This window comes from Electrona antarctica, assembly GCF_951216825.1.
Source record: "Electrona antarctica genome assembly, chromosome: 9".
NCBI classification, from domain to species: domain Eukaryota; kingdom Metazoa; phylum Chordata; class Actinopteri; order Myctophiformes; family Myctophidae; genus Electrona; species Electrona antarctica.
In genome coordinates this window covers 34,243,561-34,264,101 of record NC_136790.1, presented here as the reverse complement: position 1 = coordinate 34,264,101, position 20,541 = coordinate 34,243,561, and the positions used below count along the sequence as shown (strand labels likewise).

Genomic DNA, 20,541 nt, shown 5'->3' with positions numbered 1-20,541 from the left:
TTTACAGTTTTTACCCTCCTGGAACTGTTTTACTCTTCTTCTTTTTATTGTTCGGGGCTTCTGAATTTTTTTTACCTCGCGGGCTGCTACGAAATGATTCAAAGAACGGCCTCTATTGGTTATACCTACAGCCAATCAGAGCAGCGCAGTCAGAGCAGCCCTCTACGATGACGTATACATTACGCATTTAAAGTGACTGTACACAATTAACAGTCTGTTAGAAAGGTGTGTGTGTGTGTGTGTGTGTGTGTGTGTGTGTGTGTGTGTGTGTGTGTGTGTGTGTGTGTGTGTGTGTGTGTGTGTGTATGTGTGTGTGCGCGCGCACGCGCGTGTGTGTGTGCGTGCGTGTGTCTGTGCGTGCGTGCGTGCGTGTGTCTCTATCTGACAACTTTTATATTCTGTAGGAAGTCCATCTATTCTCATTTTGCTTGAGTAAAAAATACAAAAACAAAATGCTTCATGCATTTTTGTATAATTATTTGCATAAATGGTCTATTTAAAACCAGTATCTATGGACACATGATGGAATCAATATGAAGCTGTATTATTTAACCAGTATATATGGACACATGATGGAATCAATATGAAGCTGTATTATTTAAAACCAATATCTATGGACTTGGACACATGATGATGGAATCAATATTATTTATGGCATTGGTTCTCAAAGTGGGGTCATTGGGTAGGTTCCAGGGGGTCCCCAGAAAAATGATTGAATACAGCGTCACAAATCATTTGACCCACTTGACTATTTATAGAGAGATGACTTCTGCACACCCGGTAGGCAATTTGGAGTAGGTGCGATCATAGGGTGCGATGGTGACGAGGCATACAACGTAGGAGAAAGAAGGGACAGAAACGCTCTGAACCTAGCAAGTGGCGGTGTGCGGGTGTCCCTTCTTTCTCATACTTTGACTATTCAAAATAGCAGATCTATCAGCTTGCAAATCTTCTATTTTTGAAATGTTTTGAAAAATGACAAAAATATTTGGAAAAGTTTGAATAATGTTAACTCTCTTCTGGGGGACATATTTTCAAATGGGGGGGTCTCTGATTTATTTCTGTTTTTCATGATTTTCATTAAAAAATGTAATTGACAAATGAATCGAAAACATAGTGAAAAAGGACTTTTGACGATGAAGAAAAGTAGAAAATCATGAAAAATGTCATACTATAGTATTATTATATTATTATATGTTGTTTTTCATGATTTTCTACAAAAAATCGTGTCGAAAACCATGATTTTCATAAAAATAATTGAATTGACAAAAATCATGAATCGTGTCAAAAACCACGAAAAAGGACATATACTAGCATGCTGTTTTTCATGATTTTCATAAAAAATCGTCGAAAATCATGAAAAACGACATACACACGACATATATAGTAGGCCATGCCTAGTATGTCGTTTTTCATGATTCTTTCATGGTTTTCATAATTTTTGAATAGGTTGGTATCGAAGGGTGAGACCATCGTGAAGGTGGGAGTCTGACTCTAGACCCACGGAAGGTCGGATGGTGGAACTGGAGTTGGGCTGGAGTTCAGGGCGATATATATTATAAACAACATAGTACAGTATGTTGGGTACATGGGTTTCAACGTTTTTTAAACTCATGAAAAACAATGTAGTTTTTCATGTTATTCTGCGATACAAAAATTATGAAAACCTTGAAAACGACATACTATAGTATGTCGATGAAAACCATGAAAAACGACTTACTATACTATGTCGTGTTTCATGGTTTTCATCATTTCTCATATAGTAGTTTTTCATGACTTTTTTATCGTCGGAAACCATGAAAAATTACATACTATAGTAAGTATAGTATGTCGTTGAAAACTATGAAAAGCGACATACTATTTTATGTACTTTGAGAACCAACAGGGTCAAAACCCTTTCCGGTGATAAAATGGCCACTAACGTAATCAAAAAAGTCAACCAAAAGACAAGATTCTTATATAGGATCTCCTCACTGGTCAACAAAAACACCTTGAAGACCCTAACAGGAGCCCTATAGTACCCTAGGTTTCTATGACTATGCATGCACCTCTTGGTACCACAGCACCTCAAAGGCCCTTAAAACAAGGCTCCAGACTTCCCAAAACAAACTGGTCAGGTTACTACTTGGCCTCACTCCTCAAACCTATCTCACCCCTGCCCATTTTGACAGACTGGAATGGCTTAGAGTTGACGACAGAGTACAGCATCTTGCAATGGGTCTGGTCCACACGATTCGATACAGCACCAAGATACCCATGAATCTGTCTAAAAATGCATACCCATGTGCAACCCAGATTCAGCACAAACAACGGACTAAATTATTTTTGCTCCTATGCCACCAAAATGTGGAACGCCCTACCAATAGTCATTAAGACATGCACATCCCTTGACTCCTTCAAAACTGCTCTCAAAGGGCACCTACGGATGGCTGCAATTCGAAACTGGCCCCCGTAAAACCTGAATCCCCCACCCACTCCTTTTCCCCCTCACTGTATATGTTTTTTTCCCCCTTTTTACCTCCTCTATGATGATTTCCTGTTTTTAGCTAAAGTATATTTGTAGGTCTCTAATTGTTATGATGAATTGAACATGGTGGGCCCTATTGTAAACAAGTGTAATACTTTATGGTGTCGTCCACAGTTAACAGTTTTGTATTGAGTTGTTCTTGAAATGTACTGTAATTCTCCAATCTGTTAATAAATTCATCAATCAATCAATATGTTTTTCATGTTTTTCAGCATTTTTGAGTGGTGCACACCGCTCTTTTACATGTCTATGCGTGTGTGTCCATCTGTCCACTCCGTTTAGAGTATGACATTTGACCCTGCTGTTTACACTATTGACCCCTGTTGCTGATTGGGCTCAAATACATTTACTTATTTACTGCACCTCTGGAGCAGTCATCACTACAGCTCAGTGTGTTGAGATACTCTATGCATCTCCAATCTCCTATCTTTTTTATTTATTATTTAATAAAGCATTGCTATTGAACACCCTTCATGTCTGTGTGGGTTTTAAAAAGATGTTTTGTTTTTTTTCTCCTCCATTTTCTGAAAAGTAATTATTGCCGGTCAGCAGAGGTATATTTCAAGCTATAGGCTACAGGGTAAGTAATCAATAAAAATGACATTTTTGGGTGTAGTATCCTTTTAATGATAAATCCACAACACAAGTAGTTAAGTGAGTAGGAAAAAAAGAGTAAGTATTTACATCTAAAGTCATTCACGTCACAGTTTCATACCCATGCTAACAAAATGGAGAAGTTTTGATATATATATACACACAGTACAATAAATCATTCTTTGCATCGTTGTACAAAGAAATCCCTTTGCAGTAATCAGCTGGACCTGTCCTTGATGCAAAAAAACCAAACAAAAACAAAACAAACTATCCACTACCCCAAATAATAATTATTATAGTAACTATAATAATAATATCACAAAAATGAAGTTGTATATATTTGTTGGCTGTTGTCATCGTCTAGGTTTAAAAACATAGTTTTACATCAGAAAGTACAAGGCAAGACAATTAAACACAATCTATACAAGGTTCACCTTCATATTCTCCTGTACACACGCTCTGTCCTATGCTCTGTACACACCCAGAATGCAATCTGTGATCATCGTCCATGCATCAGCTCTCTTTGCACATCTCACTCGCTTTATCCACTGTAGTATTTACAAGAGAAAAAAAAGCAATTTCCAAAAGACATATATAACAAAGGAAATAGCTGTGTTCAGTCCATTGGTGTTGGGTTGAATGAATTTAGACATCTATAACAAAGGAAATAGCTGTGTTCAGTCCATTGGTGTTGGGTTGAATGAATTTAGACATCTATAACAAAGGAAATAGCTGTGTTCAGTCCATTGGTGGTGGGTTGAATGACTTTATGTCCATGGTGGGAGAGCACCTAAAGTCCCTAGTATTTATATTATTGTTAAAACAAATCTCTTTAAAATGGTGGGAGGTGTTTGTTTTGAAGTGAGGCGGATTGAAATAACCCGTAAAGTAATGCCCTACTGATCGTACAGCATCACACAAAAGTACCAAAAGCAGCAGAGCTTGTAGATCTGCGACTTTAGGCACTTTTGAATTAGAAAAGTAACAGTTTGGGACATAATGAGGTTTCCACCCGACAAGAGAAGATATGGGAAAATGTTTCCATACACAAAAGTTACATGAATTTAATTTAAATACATACAAATGTAGATCAATCAATCAGTTTGAACCCACGTTTACTTAAGAGCCTTATTCTTGTGTGAGGGACTATATTGACTAGATGAGACAATCTTTCAGCACTCATCATGTGTACATTTTTGGCTGATTGAAGCCAAGGCATTTTAGAGAGACCTCTCTGTAGTGAATGGCTAATCCAATCACAATACATGTAACTGCGGTACGTAACGGTGTTAATTTTGACAGCAAATTTAGATTTAGTCTAAAAATTAGTTTTAGTTTTAGTAATATTTCAGTCACCTGAAATGTTTTAGTTTAATTAGTTGTGGTTTAGACAAAATATACGATTTTAGTTGACTACAGTTGATTGTAGACAAAAATGTATGGCGGGCCTTGATGGCGTCTTAATGGCTGATTTTACACTTATTTGCATGCTCAAAATAGCCGATCTACAAGTTCACAACGGGCCGCGCTGCGAGCTTGTACATCTGCTATTGCTGAACATTTTTGAAAAATCTTGAAAGTGTGAGATGAAGTACTGATAGAAGGCAATTGTAGAATGGGCCTCAGGTCTTATGGGGTTAGAGCATTGCCATACGCATTTATACCGATCCCTTTGAGTAAGAAAAAGGCCATACACCGGGATAAATGCTATAAATAGTTGAGCATGGCTGTTGAGAAAACACTCTCTGGAGAAAACAAAAACAAAACAAAAACACCACATTGTCTAGTCACACTCAAAGACACCAAATCACATTTTCCATCAGTGCTTTAGTGAAATAATGCCCTTGCGAGTAAAGATACATCGGGTCTATTCACTGAATCACGTTGAGAAGTAATCCACAAATGATCCCGTCAGCTTTCCCCAGAGTTCATATTGTGTTCAGGCTGCACTATAATAAGAATAACAGAAACATATTGCATTGTATTTACACGTGGTTATAAGAAAACCAATGAGCAAAACCATTCAGTGATCACCCTAATGAGATGGGCGATCAATTATCATTTCACCCTTTTTCAATCCTGAAAACAACCACACAGAGTTCTGTCAGGCAATTCAACTGACCCCACATTGCTTTGTTGGCAGAAAGTACGATATATTAGGCTTAGTAGAAACATTCTATAGTCTCCGTTTCCTCTTTAGTCATCATCTTTGCTCAATTCAGTACAGATACATTGACAAGGGGAAAAAGACTGTCCATTGATTTAGGTCCAGTGTTTACAATATTGGCTGAAAAATAAGAAAGTGCCGACCACTTAAATTCTTGCACAAAACTCTCAAAGAGTTCTAATCTTCACAGTTAGTCCACCTCTGCCAACGAGACCAAATCCACTTCTTGTACTTGAGTCTGTTGTGATTCCAATTCTATTCCAACAGACAAAATAATCACTACATTTATTCTAGTGGTTACAAGTTTAGCTATCCCTATGGCCAGCCCTGGCAGCCCAGGAGAGCACAGTCCCAAGTTGTATGCCGGCTTTCACTGAATTATCATGCATACAAAAAGGGTACCCTGATATAAATGTGGATAATTGTTATATAAAACTTTCTATGTACATTTTTTATATAAATGTCATCCATTAACCACTCAAGTCCAATGTTATACTTCATCACACAACAGTGTCACACGTTAAAAAAAAGCGTAAATATGGCCAATCTACAAGCTCACAACGCATTGCATCATCATAACACATCGTGAGCTTTTACATTGGCTATTCTTTTCTATGCTTAACACTTTATTACTTTGCTTGTGCACAACCCCAGCTGAATCCATTCAGCTTCTACGATGCATTTTAAGTAAACCCCTGGGTTTATGAATCTGTTTAACGGGGGTGTGAGAAAGGGGCTGACGTCCCACTACACGTCCCACTTTTAAAGGAGTGAACCATCCAGCAGCTCCCATGGCTGTATTTGTCTTGCATACTTCTACGTAACTACGTAGCTTTAACAACTTTCCCATTCAATCCACACTATAAGGATGAATATCTAAAGCATATATATATGGTTGTTTATACTATATTAAATATATATCTATATACTTTTGAATATATCTTTAGTTTTCTGTCTTTTGTAAAATATATATACTAAATTCCCATGGTATATTCCTTTTACCCTTGTGAGGCTTATGAGAGTAAGCCTTGACCTGTCTTGTTAAAACAAACTAAAATGAGTGACATCTTTTGACCTGACCCCTCGGGTTGTCGTTGCCAGGTTTGCATATTACAAGGAGACTTATTTTTTATTTTTCGGAGGACCCCCTAGGGGTCTCTGTTGAAGACCCCTGCTCTAGACTCTAATTTCATGTCCTTTCTCTTTTCACTCAGTCTACTGTTTTTCACTCTTCTCGTCCACTACAGTTCAAGCTACATCAATCTACGCCGCAGCCGCCAATACACTCTTAAGGTGCGTTCAGACTTGAATATGTATATTCGCCTCAGTTCGTCCCGTTTGTGTTGCGCCAGGTCGTGCCGCTCCCGTTCGCGCAACTATCGTCTTTGCATTGACTTTGTATGAAATCACGCCGCTCTAACCATCCAAGTCTGAACGCAGCCTTAGTGCATTTGTAAGAAATACACATAGAGCTGCAGAAAGAAGGTTTTGGTGCCGTGTTCAATGTGTTCATGTCTTTTTAAAGTGCTGCTCATTTGAAAAGAGAGACATCGATAGGATGGAATCAGGGTTTTCATCACTCAATAGTAATTCCTTGAGCCTTTGTGTTTGATGGATGACCTTTACGAGCCATGTTTACGCTGTGAAGTTAGTACAAAAACACACAGGGACGTGTCTCTACTACTCTCTATAGTAAGATCAAACTAGTGTGCAATTACTGTATAGAATCACCAAACTCAAATTTGGAGTCTTGTAAATTACTGCCTCTATTATATCAAATTAAATTAAATTAATGTTTGCTTAAAAAAACATGTTTATGGCCCGGGCCGCCGGCGTGGTAGTCCGGCCAGGCGGCCACCCTAGTCTGCATTCCAGCCTGACAGCGTGTCGCGGGTTCGAATCCCGATCCCAACTACCTTTGCTGTGAGTCACTCCCCATCTCTCTCTCCCCATGTCCTGTCAGTCTGTCCTATCAATAAAGGCATAAAAGCCCAAAAATAAATCTTTAAATGTGTTTATATTCATCCAGTTAGGTGAACACTAACAACAGATAATGTTATAAAAGGATGTTGCAATAAATGGTGAATTTTGAGAGAATGCAGTGATTTGTTCATGCTATCTTTTTTCTTTTTTTTGGGTAATTATTATCCAAAAATGCACAAAGGAAAATTCAGCATTCAAGGACCTGGTCCCTTTCTCTTGACTTCACATTATAACCTTTAACATAAACCAACAGTTTGCAGGCCAAGGACCCCTTAGCTGAGAGAGAGAGATGAAGCAGGGACTCCTTAGCTGAGAGAGAGAGATGAAGCAGGGACCCCTTAGCTGAGAGAGAGAGATGAAGCAGGGACTCCTTAGCTGAGAGAGAGATGAAGCAGGGACCCCTTAGCTGAGAGAGAGAGATGAAGCAGGGACCCCTTATCTGAGAGAGAGAGAGAGAGAGATGAAGCAGGGACCCCTTAGCTGAGAGAGAGAGAGATGAAGCAGGGACCCCTTATCTGAGAGAGAGAGAGAGATGAAGCAGGGACCCTTTAGCTGAGAGAGAGATGAAGCAGGGACCCCTTAGCTGAGAGAGAGATGAAGCAGGGACCCCTTAGCTGAGAGAGAGATGAAGCAGGGACCCTTTAGCTGAGAGAGAGATGAAGCAGGGACCCCTTAGCTGAGAGAGAGATGAAGCAGGGACCCCTTAGCTGAGAGAGATGAAGCAGGGACCCCCCACTACATATTGTATACAATCATGTTGCAGATTCTTTCATAGACATTATATAGCTTCATAGACTTGTTTGACATCACTGTCATCAGTTTATGTTGGATTCAATGTAATGTGTATTTTCAGATGTTTAACGATTTAAAGTAAACTTGAGCTTTCATTGTACTTTTGCACTCTACACCAACCTCTTTGCTCACAACGCCTCGCAGTGCTAGGCATTGTGAGCTTGTGGATTGGCTATTATCGGCTAATGTTCCCTTCAGAATAGGGATGCAAGGGTTTAAGTGGTTAAAAAAGTTCCCCTGACATAAACCTTAATCTAGCTCGTTTTCTCTCTCTCTGTGAATGGAGTCTGTGTTCCACTGTTGGCCAACATCTACCATCTATAATAAACTCACTCCTCGCCCACGCCATGCTCCCACGCCACCCTGGCCTGCTCCTCCTTGGCAGGCAGGCAGATGCTGCGTGGCTGCACAGCCGCTCTGGGCGTGGGGGCTGGAGGCGGAGGAGGTGGAGGGGGGTCCTCCTCCGGGATGCAGCCCTCCCTGAGGTAGGGCTTGGGCGGCAGCACGGGCGGCGGCTGGTGGTGGTGCTGGTGGAGGTAGACGGGCGGCTGGTGGTGGTAGTGTGGGTAGAAGTAGTGGTGGTACTGGGGGAGGACGTGAGGGGGCTGGAGGGGGGTCTCCGGACCCTGAGCATGGGGGTGAGGGTGGGGGTGGGCCACTTCTCCGGGGGACGAGTGGCTGTGGGAGGGCGGGGGCTTGGCGACGTCCAAAACCTCGGGCTCGGACATGCTGTACCTGACGGGCAGGTAGGGCGAGTCGGGGTCCTCCTGGTCCGACGTGGCCCAGGCCTGATGGCTGCTGCTGCTGCTGCTGCTAGGGACCCCAGACTCCAGAGTGTCCGAGGTGCGGCTGCCGGGGGGAAGGGGGTCTGTGGACGAGGGTCCGAAGTTGCTCTCGCTGAGGGAGGAGACGCCGGAGCTGGCGCTGCCTGACAGCGTGGAGCTACTGCCATCCAGGTTGGACTGAGGACTGGTGGGCGAGGCAGGTATAGGGTGCAGGGGGGACTGGAGAGAGAGAGAGAGAGAGAGAGAGAGACACACACACACACACACACACACACACACACACACACACACACACACACACACACACACACACACACACACACACACATACACACACACACACACACACACACACACACACACACACACACACACACACACACACAGGAGTGTAAACATCCTTTAATGTGCTCTTACAGTGACGACATGTAATCAATGTTAGTTATAATGATCAGTGTTGTATAGGATGGCAGTGCCAACTCTCCACACATTAATATTTCAGTCAATTATTCAATTATTCGACACTTCCAATGTGAACAAGTGACATAACTTACAAGTCAGTGACACACCAGAGCATAGATAGTAAAATAGCAGGCAAAGCGAGCAGAAGTCACACTACAGCCAGGCGTCTGACAATGGGCTTGTTTTCACAGACCGAGCGGGTTTCTCTCGCAAAATCTGGCAGCACTGGTGGGGGGAGCAGAGGAGGACTGGAGAAGGGGTGGGAGGAGAGGAGAGGAGGAGGGGGAAGAGGAGGAGGAGGTGGGTACCTTTCTTAAGGAGCGCGCAGGGAGAGCTGGAGGGAGGTCGCAGAGCTGCTGGTGGAAAGCGTCAAAGTGCATCGACAGGAGTTGGCCTACAGGGGGAGACAACAGCAGGAACCGCTCAGAGATAAGAGGCACAGACACCACAACACAACACATAGAAGGAGAAGAGCAGAGGTGCGGAGGGAGGGAGGTGGAAAAGAAGGAGAGGAAAGTGAGGAGACGCGACAGGATAACAAAGAAGGGATAGGAGCAGGAGTCATCAATATGCCCATATGGACAAAATGTGTTCGTGGGAAAGACTTGTTCTTGTCCGTAGCAAATCTTTTATTTTATTTTTAAAACACCATTATAATTTTGATCATAATATCCAATTTCTGAATGTCAAGTCTCCAGGTTTTCTTCAGAATATGATTTACTACGACACTAATGGCACATTCAGAGTCCACTGGTACTAGTGGTTTAATGTTTTATTTGCAAGGACCCCCTTACGGCTGAGAGTGTACAAATAGAACCAAATGGACCCGTAATGGTCCATTGGGTTCCATTTACACTCTTAGATGTACAGACCTGTTATAGTCATTCAGGGCTAGCTTTTGAGTGTTTCTGGTAATATTATGGTGCAGTGGGTGCACTCATTTTGTATGTCCAAATTTGTATGAAAAAAATTGGAATGTTGACAAAAATGTCCACCACAACTAGCCAGCATGGCGTTGACCCCTGGATAGGAGGATGTGGAGGAAAAGCGTGCGTGCGTGCGTGCGTGCGTGAACTAGTATATTATCTTCATGAGAACCCAATATCCTCACAAGGCTGGAAAGATGTTGGAAATGATAAGAAGGTGACAGGAGGACATTCTGCCACATATCTTCAATATCGTCACGGCAACGATCAGAACAGAAAACGGCAATGTGCTGTTGTGTTCTCACTATTTCTTCTGTGTTTACTTTGCATGGTGACACAACGCTGTAGTGTGCATGCCAGGTGAAAACGCTGTAGTGTGCATGCCAGGTGGCTTGGTGGCCAAGGGGCTGTAGTGGGCATGCCAGGTGGCTTGGTGGCCAAGGGGCTGTAGTGGGCATGCCAGGTGGCTTGGTGGCCAAGGGGCCAGGTGGGGCCAGGTGGCTCGGTGGCCAAGGGGCTTTCAACCTCCGAAAACACCGGTGCCTTCTAAATGGAAGGCACAGCTGATATTTTATTTTGCCGTTTTCTCCAGAGACTCTAAACATGGCCTGTGTCAGGTGGAAACCTCATATGTTCAAAACTGTTACTTTTCAGAAATGTCAGGATACCTTTGTGGGTCTATGCTTTTGTGTGACTATGTAGAGTGTTCATTTACGGGAAAAAAATAAGAGGAGATAAGAGGTTTCTATCAACAAGGATATTTAGAACAGGCCGTTTCAGAGTTTAACACGGTGTTCACCCTGGCAGCTACAAAGCTGCAGTCTACCGTTCATTTTCAGTGGACGCCCTGCAGCGACGTGAAGATACCAAACGAAACGACCCCCCAAGTTTGTAGCTACTAACTCTCAATGCTACAGTTGGGTGCCACCGATATTGTCCCTTATCATTTGACCCATTTAGGCCTGCCCTCAAAATTAAAAAAAATCCTTCTAAATCCTCCAGTTTTCTATTTCTATTTTCACGATTTTTCAAAAATAGCAGACCTACAAGCTCATAGCGCGCCACTCGGTGGCGCGCTATGAGCTTGTAGATCTGCTATTTTTCAATAGCTAAATTATAACAATGTTTAAAACACCAAAAGGGGTTCCCGCCCAAAATGGGTTAACTGTCCTTTTGCGCAGATCACGCAAACCTCAGCAAAAAGAAAAGGACAATATCGATGGCCTCCAACTGTACAATCCAAGTTGATCTGGCTCCGCTTCACCTGCAGCTAGTGTTGTTTCACCACTTCCACTCACCTTCTCTCTTCACACTGTTCCTGCTTGTAATGGGAGGAGAACTTCAGATTGTTCTACCTCATCAGACGCGTTGGGACGTCAACACCCACGATCAACACATCAACAGCGACAGAAATATAATGTCGCTTCGTGCCATTGTATCTTTTGTACAACGCAGCATAAGGAATGACTGTAGCCAATGGAAATCAGCTTCAAGTCCACACAATGATGCAAGTTTAAGTGTTTGTGAATAGATTGACTTTAAATTCTATACACACCAAACTACAGTATATTATAAGTTTTCAGATAAGTTCAGGATATCCACATGTTGCCACTTACAGCCTACATTTAATGATATTCAAATGGCTTGTAAAGATTGGAACAAAAAATGTGAATGACAAGTGGTCACATTGTCCTGCAACATTCTTCCATAGAACACCTGCTGACACCTGACTTCTATGGAATCCAGGTTCTACTGAAATCAGTTGCGGGACTGAGAACTTTAATACAGTGTCTTGCCCAAGGACACTTCGACATGTAGACAGGAGGAGCCGGGATTCGAACCGCCGACCCATGGATCATTGGACAACCTGCTCTACCTCTTGAGCCACAGTCGCCCCCTCCCTCACTCACTCACTCACTCACTCACTCACTCACTCACTCACTCACTCACTCACTCACTCACTCACTCACTCACCATGAGCTAGGCTGCGTGGGGGTACAGGAGGTGCCAGCACACTGCCAACGTGAGCTGCCAGGAACGGAAGAGTGTCTCTGGTGCCACTGTCCAAACTCCAACTACTGGGAGTGGTCAGAACTAGAGAAGAGAGGAGAACAGAGGTGAGTATCCCATAGATATAAAAATCACGGCGTGTGAACTGAGTGGTGCAAATCCCCCCCCCCCCCCCCTCTCTCCCCCTCTCTCTCTCTCTCTCTCTCTCTCTCATTAGCAGGCAACAGTGCAGCACTATCTCTCTCTCTCCGTTTCTGGCACAACAGCGCCACTTTTGGTACTCATTGGTACTGGTGCTCATAGTCACATAGTCACACACAAACATAGTCACACACAAACATAGTTGAACACGGACATTGCTGTTCCTTGGAGTGGTTGCACCACTCAAAAACCTAGATGCCTCATTGGCCGCTGCAGTGCATTGGAGCGATCCGTATAGCACTGTAAGGCGGAAGTCAAGCATAAGGCACGCTGCGTCGCTGCCACTCAAGTGACTACTGGCAAATCACAGTGTGTCTTTTCCGGGACTTATCAATTCAATCCAAATTAGCTTTATTGGCATGAGAAAACAAACGTTTATATTAACTCTGATTGACCTACCGAACGTCCCCCTCTGTGTGACGCACGCGGAATCGCGTCTACCTTTCTATGTCCATGTATAAACCTGTCACAATTGTTACATACAGTAGGCTAATCGCCTAATCACAATTATAATACATTTTCTGCATAATCATCATAATCATTTCAATATTGAAAACTTGTCATATATTTTCAAAAACAGTGGAAATAGCAGCTCTACAAGCTGTGAGCGTGCAGATCTTCTATTTCCATTATTGATGGGTTTTTTTAACCTACCTTTCTCAGCCAGAGAGGTTGAATGGTCTTGTATAATGTCATAATGGCGTGGACCTAAAGTACCTTTCTCAGCCAGAGAGGTTGAATGGTCTTGTATAATGTCATAATGGCGTGGACCTACAGTACCTTTCTCAGCCACAGAGAGGTTGGGGTCGCTGCAGGGCTTGCACGGACCAATCACCTGATGGAACAATGCTCTCTGGAAGCTGGTTGGCTGGAGAAACACACAATGACATCATCTGATATGTTGTCCAATCACAGAAAGTATCGTGTCGGGCAGAAACCTCTTATCTCCATATTCTAACGTTTTGTGTTTTTCCCCACGCAAATTAACCCCCTACTTGAACATAGGTACAGTGTCACACAAAAAATATAGATTTATTGATTTACTTACTTACTTAATTATTATGAATTAATTTATTAATTTACTTAGAGCAGATATGTCCACTAATGATAGTGGCACCGAAAATGGTGTAGTCTGAAGCCGAGGCTTATTTTGCCTAGCCTTTTTGAAAAGTAACTAAGGTCTTTAAAAACAAAATGGAGATCTGGACATCGCTCTTGCCTTTATGTTTCCATGTATGTAATTGTATTTCTTTTCTGTTTTCTGTTATGTCAAATGTGTGTATATGTGTTGCATACAAGGCCGCATATTGGTCGCAAGACAAATTTCAGTATATATATCTAACACAGTTTCAAACTGTGGTATACATGCTTGTCAAAAACGTTTTTACATGATTGATGTTGGGGTAAATACCTGTCTGTTCTCATTGATGTTGGGGTGCATACCTGTCTGTTCTCATTGATGTTGGGGTACATACCTGTCTGTTCTCATTCATGTTGGGGTACATACCTGTCCGTTCTCATTGATGTTGGGGTACATACCTGTCCGTTCTCATTCATGTTGGGGTACATACCTGTCCGTTCTCATTCATGTTGGGGTACATACCTGTCCGTTCTCATTGATGTTGGGGTACACACCTGTCTGTTCTCATTCATGTTGGGGTACATACCTGTCCGTTCTCATTCATGTTGGGGTACATACCTGTCTGTTCTCATTCATGTTGGGGTACATACCTGTCCGTTCTCATTCATGTTGGGGTACATACCTGTCTGTTCTCATTCATGTTGGGGTACATACCTGTCTGTTCTCATTCATGTTGGGGTACATACCTGTCTGTTCTCATTCATGTTGGGGTACATACCTGTCTGTTCTCATTCATGTTGGGGTACATACCTGTCTGTTCTCATTCATGTTGGGGTACATACCTGTCTGTTCTCATTCATGTTGGGGTACATACCTGTCCGTTCTCATTCATGTTGGGGTACAGACCTGTCCGTTCTCATTCATGTTGGGGTACATACCTGTCCGTTCTCATTCATGTTGGGGTACATGGCACTGCTGGGCCTCTCCCTGTGGGGCGGCAGCAACATCAGCATCTCTCGGTTGTGTCTGTATTTGTCCGGCAGAGACGGAGAGCTTACTGTGAAGAAAGAGAGAAGTTTGACAGAAACGGATCAGAAATAAGCCGATATACAAATTATAAGTGTACCCCTAAAATGTGATTACGAAAATATCTCCATTATCGTCTACTTAAAAATCTTTTTTAAAAACATTTTTCCTCTTTAGCTGTTGTTCTTATCCATAGCTATTCATTCCCTGCAGTGCAGTGTTGATTTTTACAGCACATTTTTAATTATTTTAGTCATAGACTTTCGAATGCAATTTCATGTAGTTTCGAATGCAATTTCATGTAGTTTTATTTTAGTCATACTTTACTCATCTGAAAAGTTTTAGCTTTAGACTAGTTTTAGTCGACTAAATATCCTAAGATTTTGGCAGGCCTTGAATCTGCTATTTTCAGAGAGCATTCATTGTCTTTTAGTTCTACTGGATCTCTTCTCCTTAAAGGTATATTCAGTGATTTGACTTAATTCAAATATCACTTATTTTTTCTGGATAATTCTCTCTACTATAGAGTGTGCTGACCAGTGAGCCCCTGGGGTCAGTTTTGGTGGCGGGTGGCAAAGCCTTCATCCAATCAGGATGAGAGGGGCCTTCCTCCAATCATGATCGATTGCCAATATATTTAGTATTCGTTTTAGTCATCAGCTTAGTTTTTATCTGTTTTTATTTAGTTTTCGTAAAAAAAAACGGTAGTTGATGATCATAGTTTTAGTCGACAAAATTAACACTGATTTCCTGGCTTGTAGATCATGGTGCTTAGAAGAAAATCTGCACTAGGAATAGACTCCTAATGTAAAGTAAATGTGGAAGTGGGTTCAGAATCAGAACACTGCTATGAACGACAAGGGATTGAAAGCAGGTTTCCCTATCAGTTGACCTTTTTATTTTCATTTTCATTATAGGGAATTAAATGCAATGGTACAAAGGTAGCCTACAGGTGCATACAGTATTATGCATGTACAGTTCTATCCCTCTTTCCATTGATTGTGTGATGATCATATTTCTGTGGTTTGTTAGGAACCCATCCCAAGTAGATTCTTACTCCTGATGGTGGAGGGGGCGGAGTTAATCATCTGAGAGGGAGCAGAGTGGGTGGAGCTCAGACTGGAGGAGGAGGGGCTTGGCTGTGGAAAGATCATAATATAGCATTATAACATGATTTCTAGATATATAAATCACAGTCAAAGTTAGCACCTTGATAGCTAAAGTATAGATATGACACTTGAAATACAATAAATCAAAATCGTCTCTGTCGGGTGGAACTCTCATATGTCTTCTGTATGACACTGTAGTAGCGCGTTAAATTTCGGGGGGACGGACACACAACAAAGTTAGAATATGGAGATTATTGTTTCTGATATTGGTTTCTGCCCAACAACAGCGATATGCAAACAGCTACAATGCAGAGGATTTCTCCTAGTCTAAACAATACCACATCTACAAAAGCCGTAGTAGCCTCTGGCAGTGACTATGTTGCTCCTTACACGGTACCCATCTGGAAGAAAGATAGTTTGAACCAACAACCATTTCCACCCTGTTCCACTAGTGGGTCAAAAAATATTCCTAGCAATGCGTGAGTATAATAGACCAGTGGTTCTTTTTTTTGTCTTAGTTCACAGATGTAATAACCTTTTCATCAATGGCACCCCTGAGTTACTTTATAGAACCATATATTTATGTCATATTACACTACGTCATTTTGTAAATCCCCCCCCCCCCCACTAACATCATACAGTGGGACATCAGGAAAACGAATATCCATTTCCATTAGGACAGATTGACAATAATTGTATTCTCTACCCTAGTCTGGGGGGAACATTCACCAGAAATAGCTGATCTACAGTGAGCTTGTAGATCAGCTATTTTTGGTGAAGAGATTTGGTGTAGACTGAAGAAGAACTCTCCAACTCAGGTCTGTATTACAAAACCAAATATTATCAAAGGATTCTGCGGCACCCTGCCTGGACTTGCGCCACGGCTCCCTGACCCACCTGCATGCGGTAGAAGTCGTCAGGGTGCTCCACCACCACGCCGTCAGCCAGGATGAGGAGGTTCCCCATCGTCCCACCAACACCCAACTCACTGCTTTGGTGAGAGGAGAGAGAGTTTCTCACCGCCGTCAACACAGCTATGGGACTGCAGGGGGCGCCGGGGAGGGAGGGGGGAGGGGAGAGGAGATAGGGAGGAAACAAGACGAATGGTGGTGGGAAAATAGGAGAGAGAGAGAGAGAGAGAGAGGCAGAGAGAGAGAGAGAGAGAGAGAGAGAGAGAGAGAGAGAGAGAGAGAGAGAGAGAGACAGAGACAGAGACAGAGACAGAGAGAGAGACAGAGAGAGAGAGAGAGAGAGAGAGAGAGAGAGAGAGAGAGACAGAGAGAGAGAGAGAGACAGAGAGAGAGAGAGAGAGAGAGAGAGAGAGAGAGAGAGAGAGAGAGACAGAGACAGAGACAGAGACAGAGACAGAGACAGAGACAGAGAGAGAGAGAGAGAGAGACAGAGAGAGAGAGAGACAGAGACAGAGAGAGAGAGAGAGATGCAATAAACCAAAAAGGAAGGGATGTGTGGGATGAACGAAAAAAATTACGAAGCAGCCATGCAGGATGGATGAGAGGAATGAGAGGAGAGAAGAGAAATGGAATGGTAGAAAAAGAGAAAATATGGCAATGTTACAAGATAGATAGATAGATAGATAGATAGATAGATAGATAGATAGATGTGTGAAGCGTGACGGTGTGGTGACATGATCATCATTGAGTTTGAAGAATGGAGTTTGAAGATAGATAGATGTGTGAAGCGTGACGGTGTGGTGACATGATCATCATTGAGTTTGAAGAATGGTGTGATGCAAAGGATTGTGGGATAGGCTTCTGGTCCTCGGAGTGAGGGTCCGGGACACGGTTCAAGGGGTTCCCCAGCTAAATGAGTTGGAAGTTGTGAGGTGTTTGCGCGCGTGTGCATGTTTGTGCGAGTGCGTGTATGTGTGTGTGTGTGTGTGTGTGTGTGTCTGTGTGTGTGTGTGCATGTGTGTGCGTGTTACACTGACCTGTGTCTGTGCAAGAGTTTGAAGCTCTCGGGGCTCATGGGACTGTGAGAGGCCAGGATCCCTCGGGGAGTGTTGGCTCCTGAACCAGCCTTATCCAGACCAGGCAGACTCTGGAACACATGCAGCAGAGAAACACACACTGACTGCCCTGCGTGTGCGTGTGCATGTATGTGTGGCCCTGCGCATGTTGGATTACAGTGTGTGATGTGTTGTACTTGTGATACTGTTCAAAATAGGATCAAAATAAATCTAAATCTATATGTGCATGTTGTGAGGGTTCTGTGTAATAGTTTCCATCAGCACTCACATGGCAGAGGCTACTCCTCATCATCTGGAACTGATCGATCAGCTTCTTGTGCAGGGGACGCATTTCTGGGTGCACCAGCTTCTCGTGCACTGCCAGGCCCACGCCTAGGATGTGAACCTGTGGAAGGAAGAGAGACGATGATGATGACAACATTGTTCTCCACTCCTGGTTACTCCTGGGGATGGAACCCTGACCTCCCAATCTTGAACCGCAAAGGTGTTGAGGTGTCTCACTCATATACACATGGCCATTGACCACATACTGTGGGCTCGTGTCTCCATCCTACCTGCTCCTGCATGAGGTCTTTCAGTTGGGTGATCTTGTCAGTGTCTTCAGGGTGACTGGTGATATATTCCTTGTCAAAGAACGCCTGTGGAACAAGCAAGTCACATGATTAGAAGAATCAAGGTCGACCAATTACTGACCCAGCTGGAATGCATTCACATCTGCAGGGGCATCAAAGTATAATACTGTAACTTGTTTCATCGTCTCATTTGTGTGTGCTTTGTATTTTTCAATATTATGTTATGTGTTGGGGAGTTTCTTTGTTTGTTTGTTTGTTTATTTGTATGTTTTGTTTAGTTTAGTGCTAATAAGGTATTGGCAAAATCGGTTCAATGTCCGACATAATTGGCAATGCTGCTTCCTGTATCTGTGAAATGAGATACCCGTTGTCGTGCTATGTGATTTGAGCTGCTGCCTATGTAAATTGTGCAGCCTTTAACGCCAACTCAAGTTAACTCAGCCCTACTAAAAACTAGTTGCTGTCCAAAAAAAAGTGTTGCTGTCAAAATGAACACGGGTGTGTCGTGTCGTGTAAAAAAAAAATGACTGTAATGTAATGTAATGTAATGTAATGTGTACCTCTTGGTAGCGGGCGACGCCTCCGTTGACGGCCGCGTCGATGACTCCGTTGAGCGTCATGCTGAGCAGGTTGATGTTTCCATGCAGCTGTTTGTGTTGGTACTGACTGATCAGAGTCCTCAGCTCCTGGTTCTTATTCTCCACCACGTAGGTGGCATTCTCCAGAGGACTCACCTCCACCTGGTGTGGACACAAGGTGCTGTTAACCACTACTTGAACCCATTTTGACCTGAGATCATATTCTAAAAATGTTTTCTACATCCTGACAGTTTTCTGAAAAAGCTATGTTTCTATGTCAGTGGTTCTTCGATTTTTCAAAAATAGCAGACCTACAAGCTCGTAGCTATGAGCTTGTAGATCTGCTATTTTTCAATAGCTAAAGCATAACATAATGCTAACACCAAAAGGGGTTAAAGGAACTAGGTACATTTACTCAAGTACTGCACTTTAAGTTTTCAGAGGCAAATATTGTGCTTTTACTCCACTACAGTTACTTTGTTGCTCACCAGCTCTCTCTTCTCCACCTCAAACCAGCGTGAGATGCCGGGCAGAGGGTGGCTAAGGATCAGGGTGGTTCTCTCTATCCAGAGACTCTGGAAGACACACATAAATGTATATAAATATACATGTATAATAACATCATGCCTTTGTATAAATGTTATGCATTTGCACTACTCCACACCGTTAAAACATTACAAAGGATGTGATTCTTCTCATCAGATACACGAGGAAACCATCAGTAACTATAGTGTAGCAGCCTGGTGCGAATATTTGTGTTGGCAGCCAATGAGAGTGACTGAGGGGGGCGACTTCCAGGGGAAATGACGGTGCTGTTGTTGTTGTTGTGGGTCTTACGCTATGAGAGATAACTGCAGTTATACTGAGCTCCATGCTTGTAAATTGGAATAATAAAGACAGAGCCTCAAACCCTGGATTACGACTCTGCCTCCATTTCCTGAGATTGTTGTACATTGGTGTCGGAAGTGGCAGAGGACCGGTGGAGCGTGCCCTCGTGTGAAGAATGTGAGTGAACCGTGAAGCGTGCTTCTGAAAGGAGGGGGTAGAGTAATGACCCCGCTAAAAGACCCGTCCGTAACTTTCTCCTTTAAGTGGGCTAGCTCTCTGGGCGTTGTTTGTTACTGGTCTGCCCAGGGTTCCATTCCAGCTCGGTGCACGAAACGTTACAATAACTACAATCAGGTTTCTATATGCAAGGGATAATCAGTTGGAGCAGGTCTCAATTGATAAATAAACCTGACAGGGTGAACCCTAATCATATTCTGTGAAAGCAATGCGTTCCTTCACCCCTCCTAAGCTAACCTTGAACTCGTTGTCTCTGTCTTTGGATCCCTTGTGGAACGGGCGGTCGTAGCGGAACCTCCGCACGTTGTTGACTCGGTAGAAGCTCTTGATGCGGTCGGGAACGCGGTCCATCTGGAGGACGGTCACGCTCTCGGGTACCGGTGTCACCGCGTAGATCTGCAGGTCTGACAGGCGGATGGATAGTCAAGGAAATAATAACCCAACAGTGGATAATAATATGACCATGAGGTACACATAATGGACAACACCGGTCGACATGTCTATTGAGAAAGCTATTGCAACTTAACACAAGAATAATAAATCAATGCATGCTGTGATTTATATTCTCAAAAAAGCACAGTATAATAGCATTGATAGGACAGATAAAGGCGAAAATGACATCCTGCACAAATTATTGAGTCATATCAAAATTGTGAGTAGGCTACAACATTAAAGT

The 20,541-nt window shown here is 42.9% G+C and overlaps 1 protein-coding gene across 1 annotated transcript in view; it reads right to left on the bottom strand.

Moving 5' to 3' along the window:
• Positions 1 to 8,392: 8,392 nt before the first annotated feature.
• The window catches only part of dock3 (dedicator of cytokinesis 3), a gene marked incomplete at both ends in the record, with an annotated part of 242,237 nt that continues 230,088 nt past the window's right edge, over positions 8,393 to 20,541 (bottom strand). The window contains 13 exons of the mRNA XM_079511052.1: positions 8,393 to 9,067; positions 9,619 to 9,704; positions 12,211 to 12,330; positions 13,228 to 13,315; positions 14,467 to 14,585; positions 15,612 to 15,693; positions 16,561 to 16,651; positions 17,612 to 17,721; positions 17,919 to 18,035; positions 18,205 to 18,288; positions 18,783 to 18,962; positions 19,289 to 19,375; positions 20,103 to 20,269. Coding sequence (XP_079367178.1) covers positions 8,393 to 9,067; positions 9,619 to 9,704; positions 12,211 to 12,330; positions 13,228 to 13,315; positions 14,467 to 14,585; positions 15,612 to 15,693; positions 16,561 to 16,651; positions 17,612 to 17,721; positions 17,919 to 18,035; positions 18,205 to 18,288; positions 18,783 to 18,962; positions 19,289 to 19,375; positions 20,103 to 20,269 — 2,006 coding nt within the window. The remainder of the gene's footprint in view (positions 9,068 to 9,618; positions 9,705 to 12,210; positions 12,331 to 13,227; positions 13,316 to 14,466; positions 14,586 to 15,611; positions 15,694 to 16,560; positions 16,652 to 17,611; positions 17,722 to 17,918; positions 18,036 to 18,204; positions 18,289 to 18,782; positions 18,963 to 19,288; positions 19,376 to 20,102; positions 20,270 to 20,541) is intronic.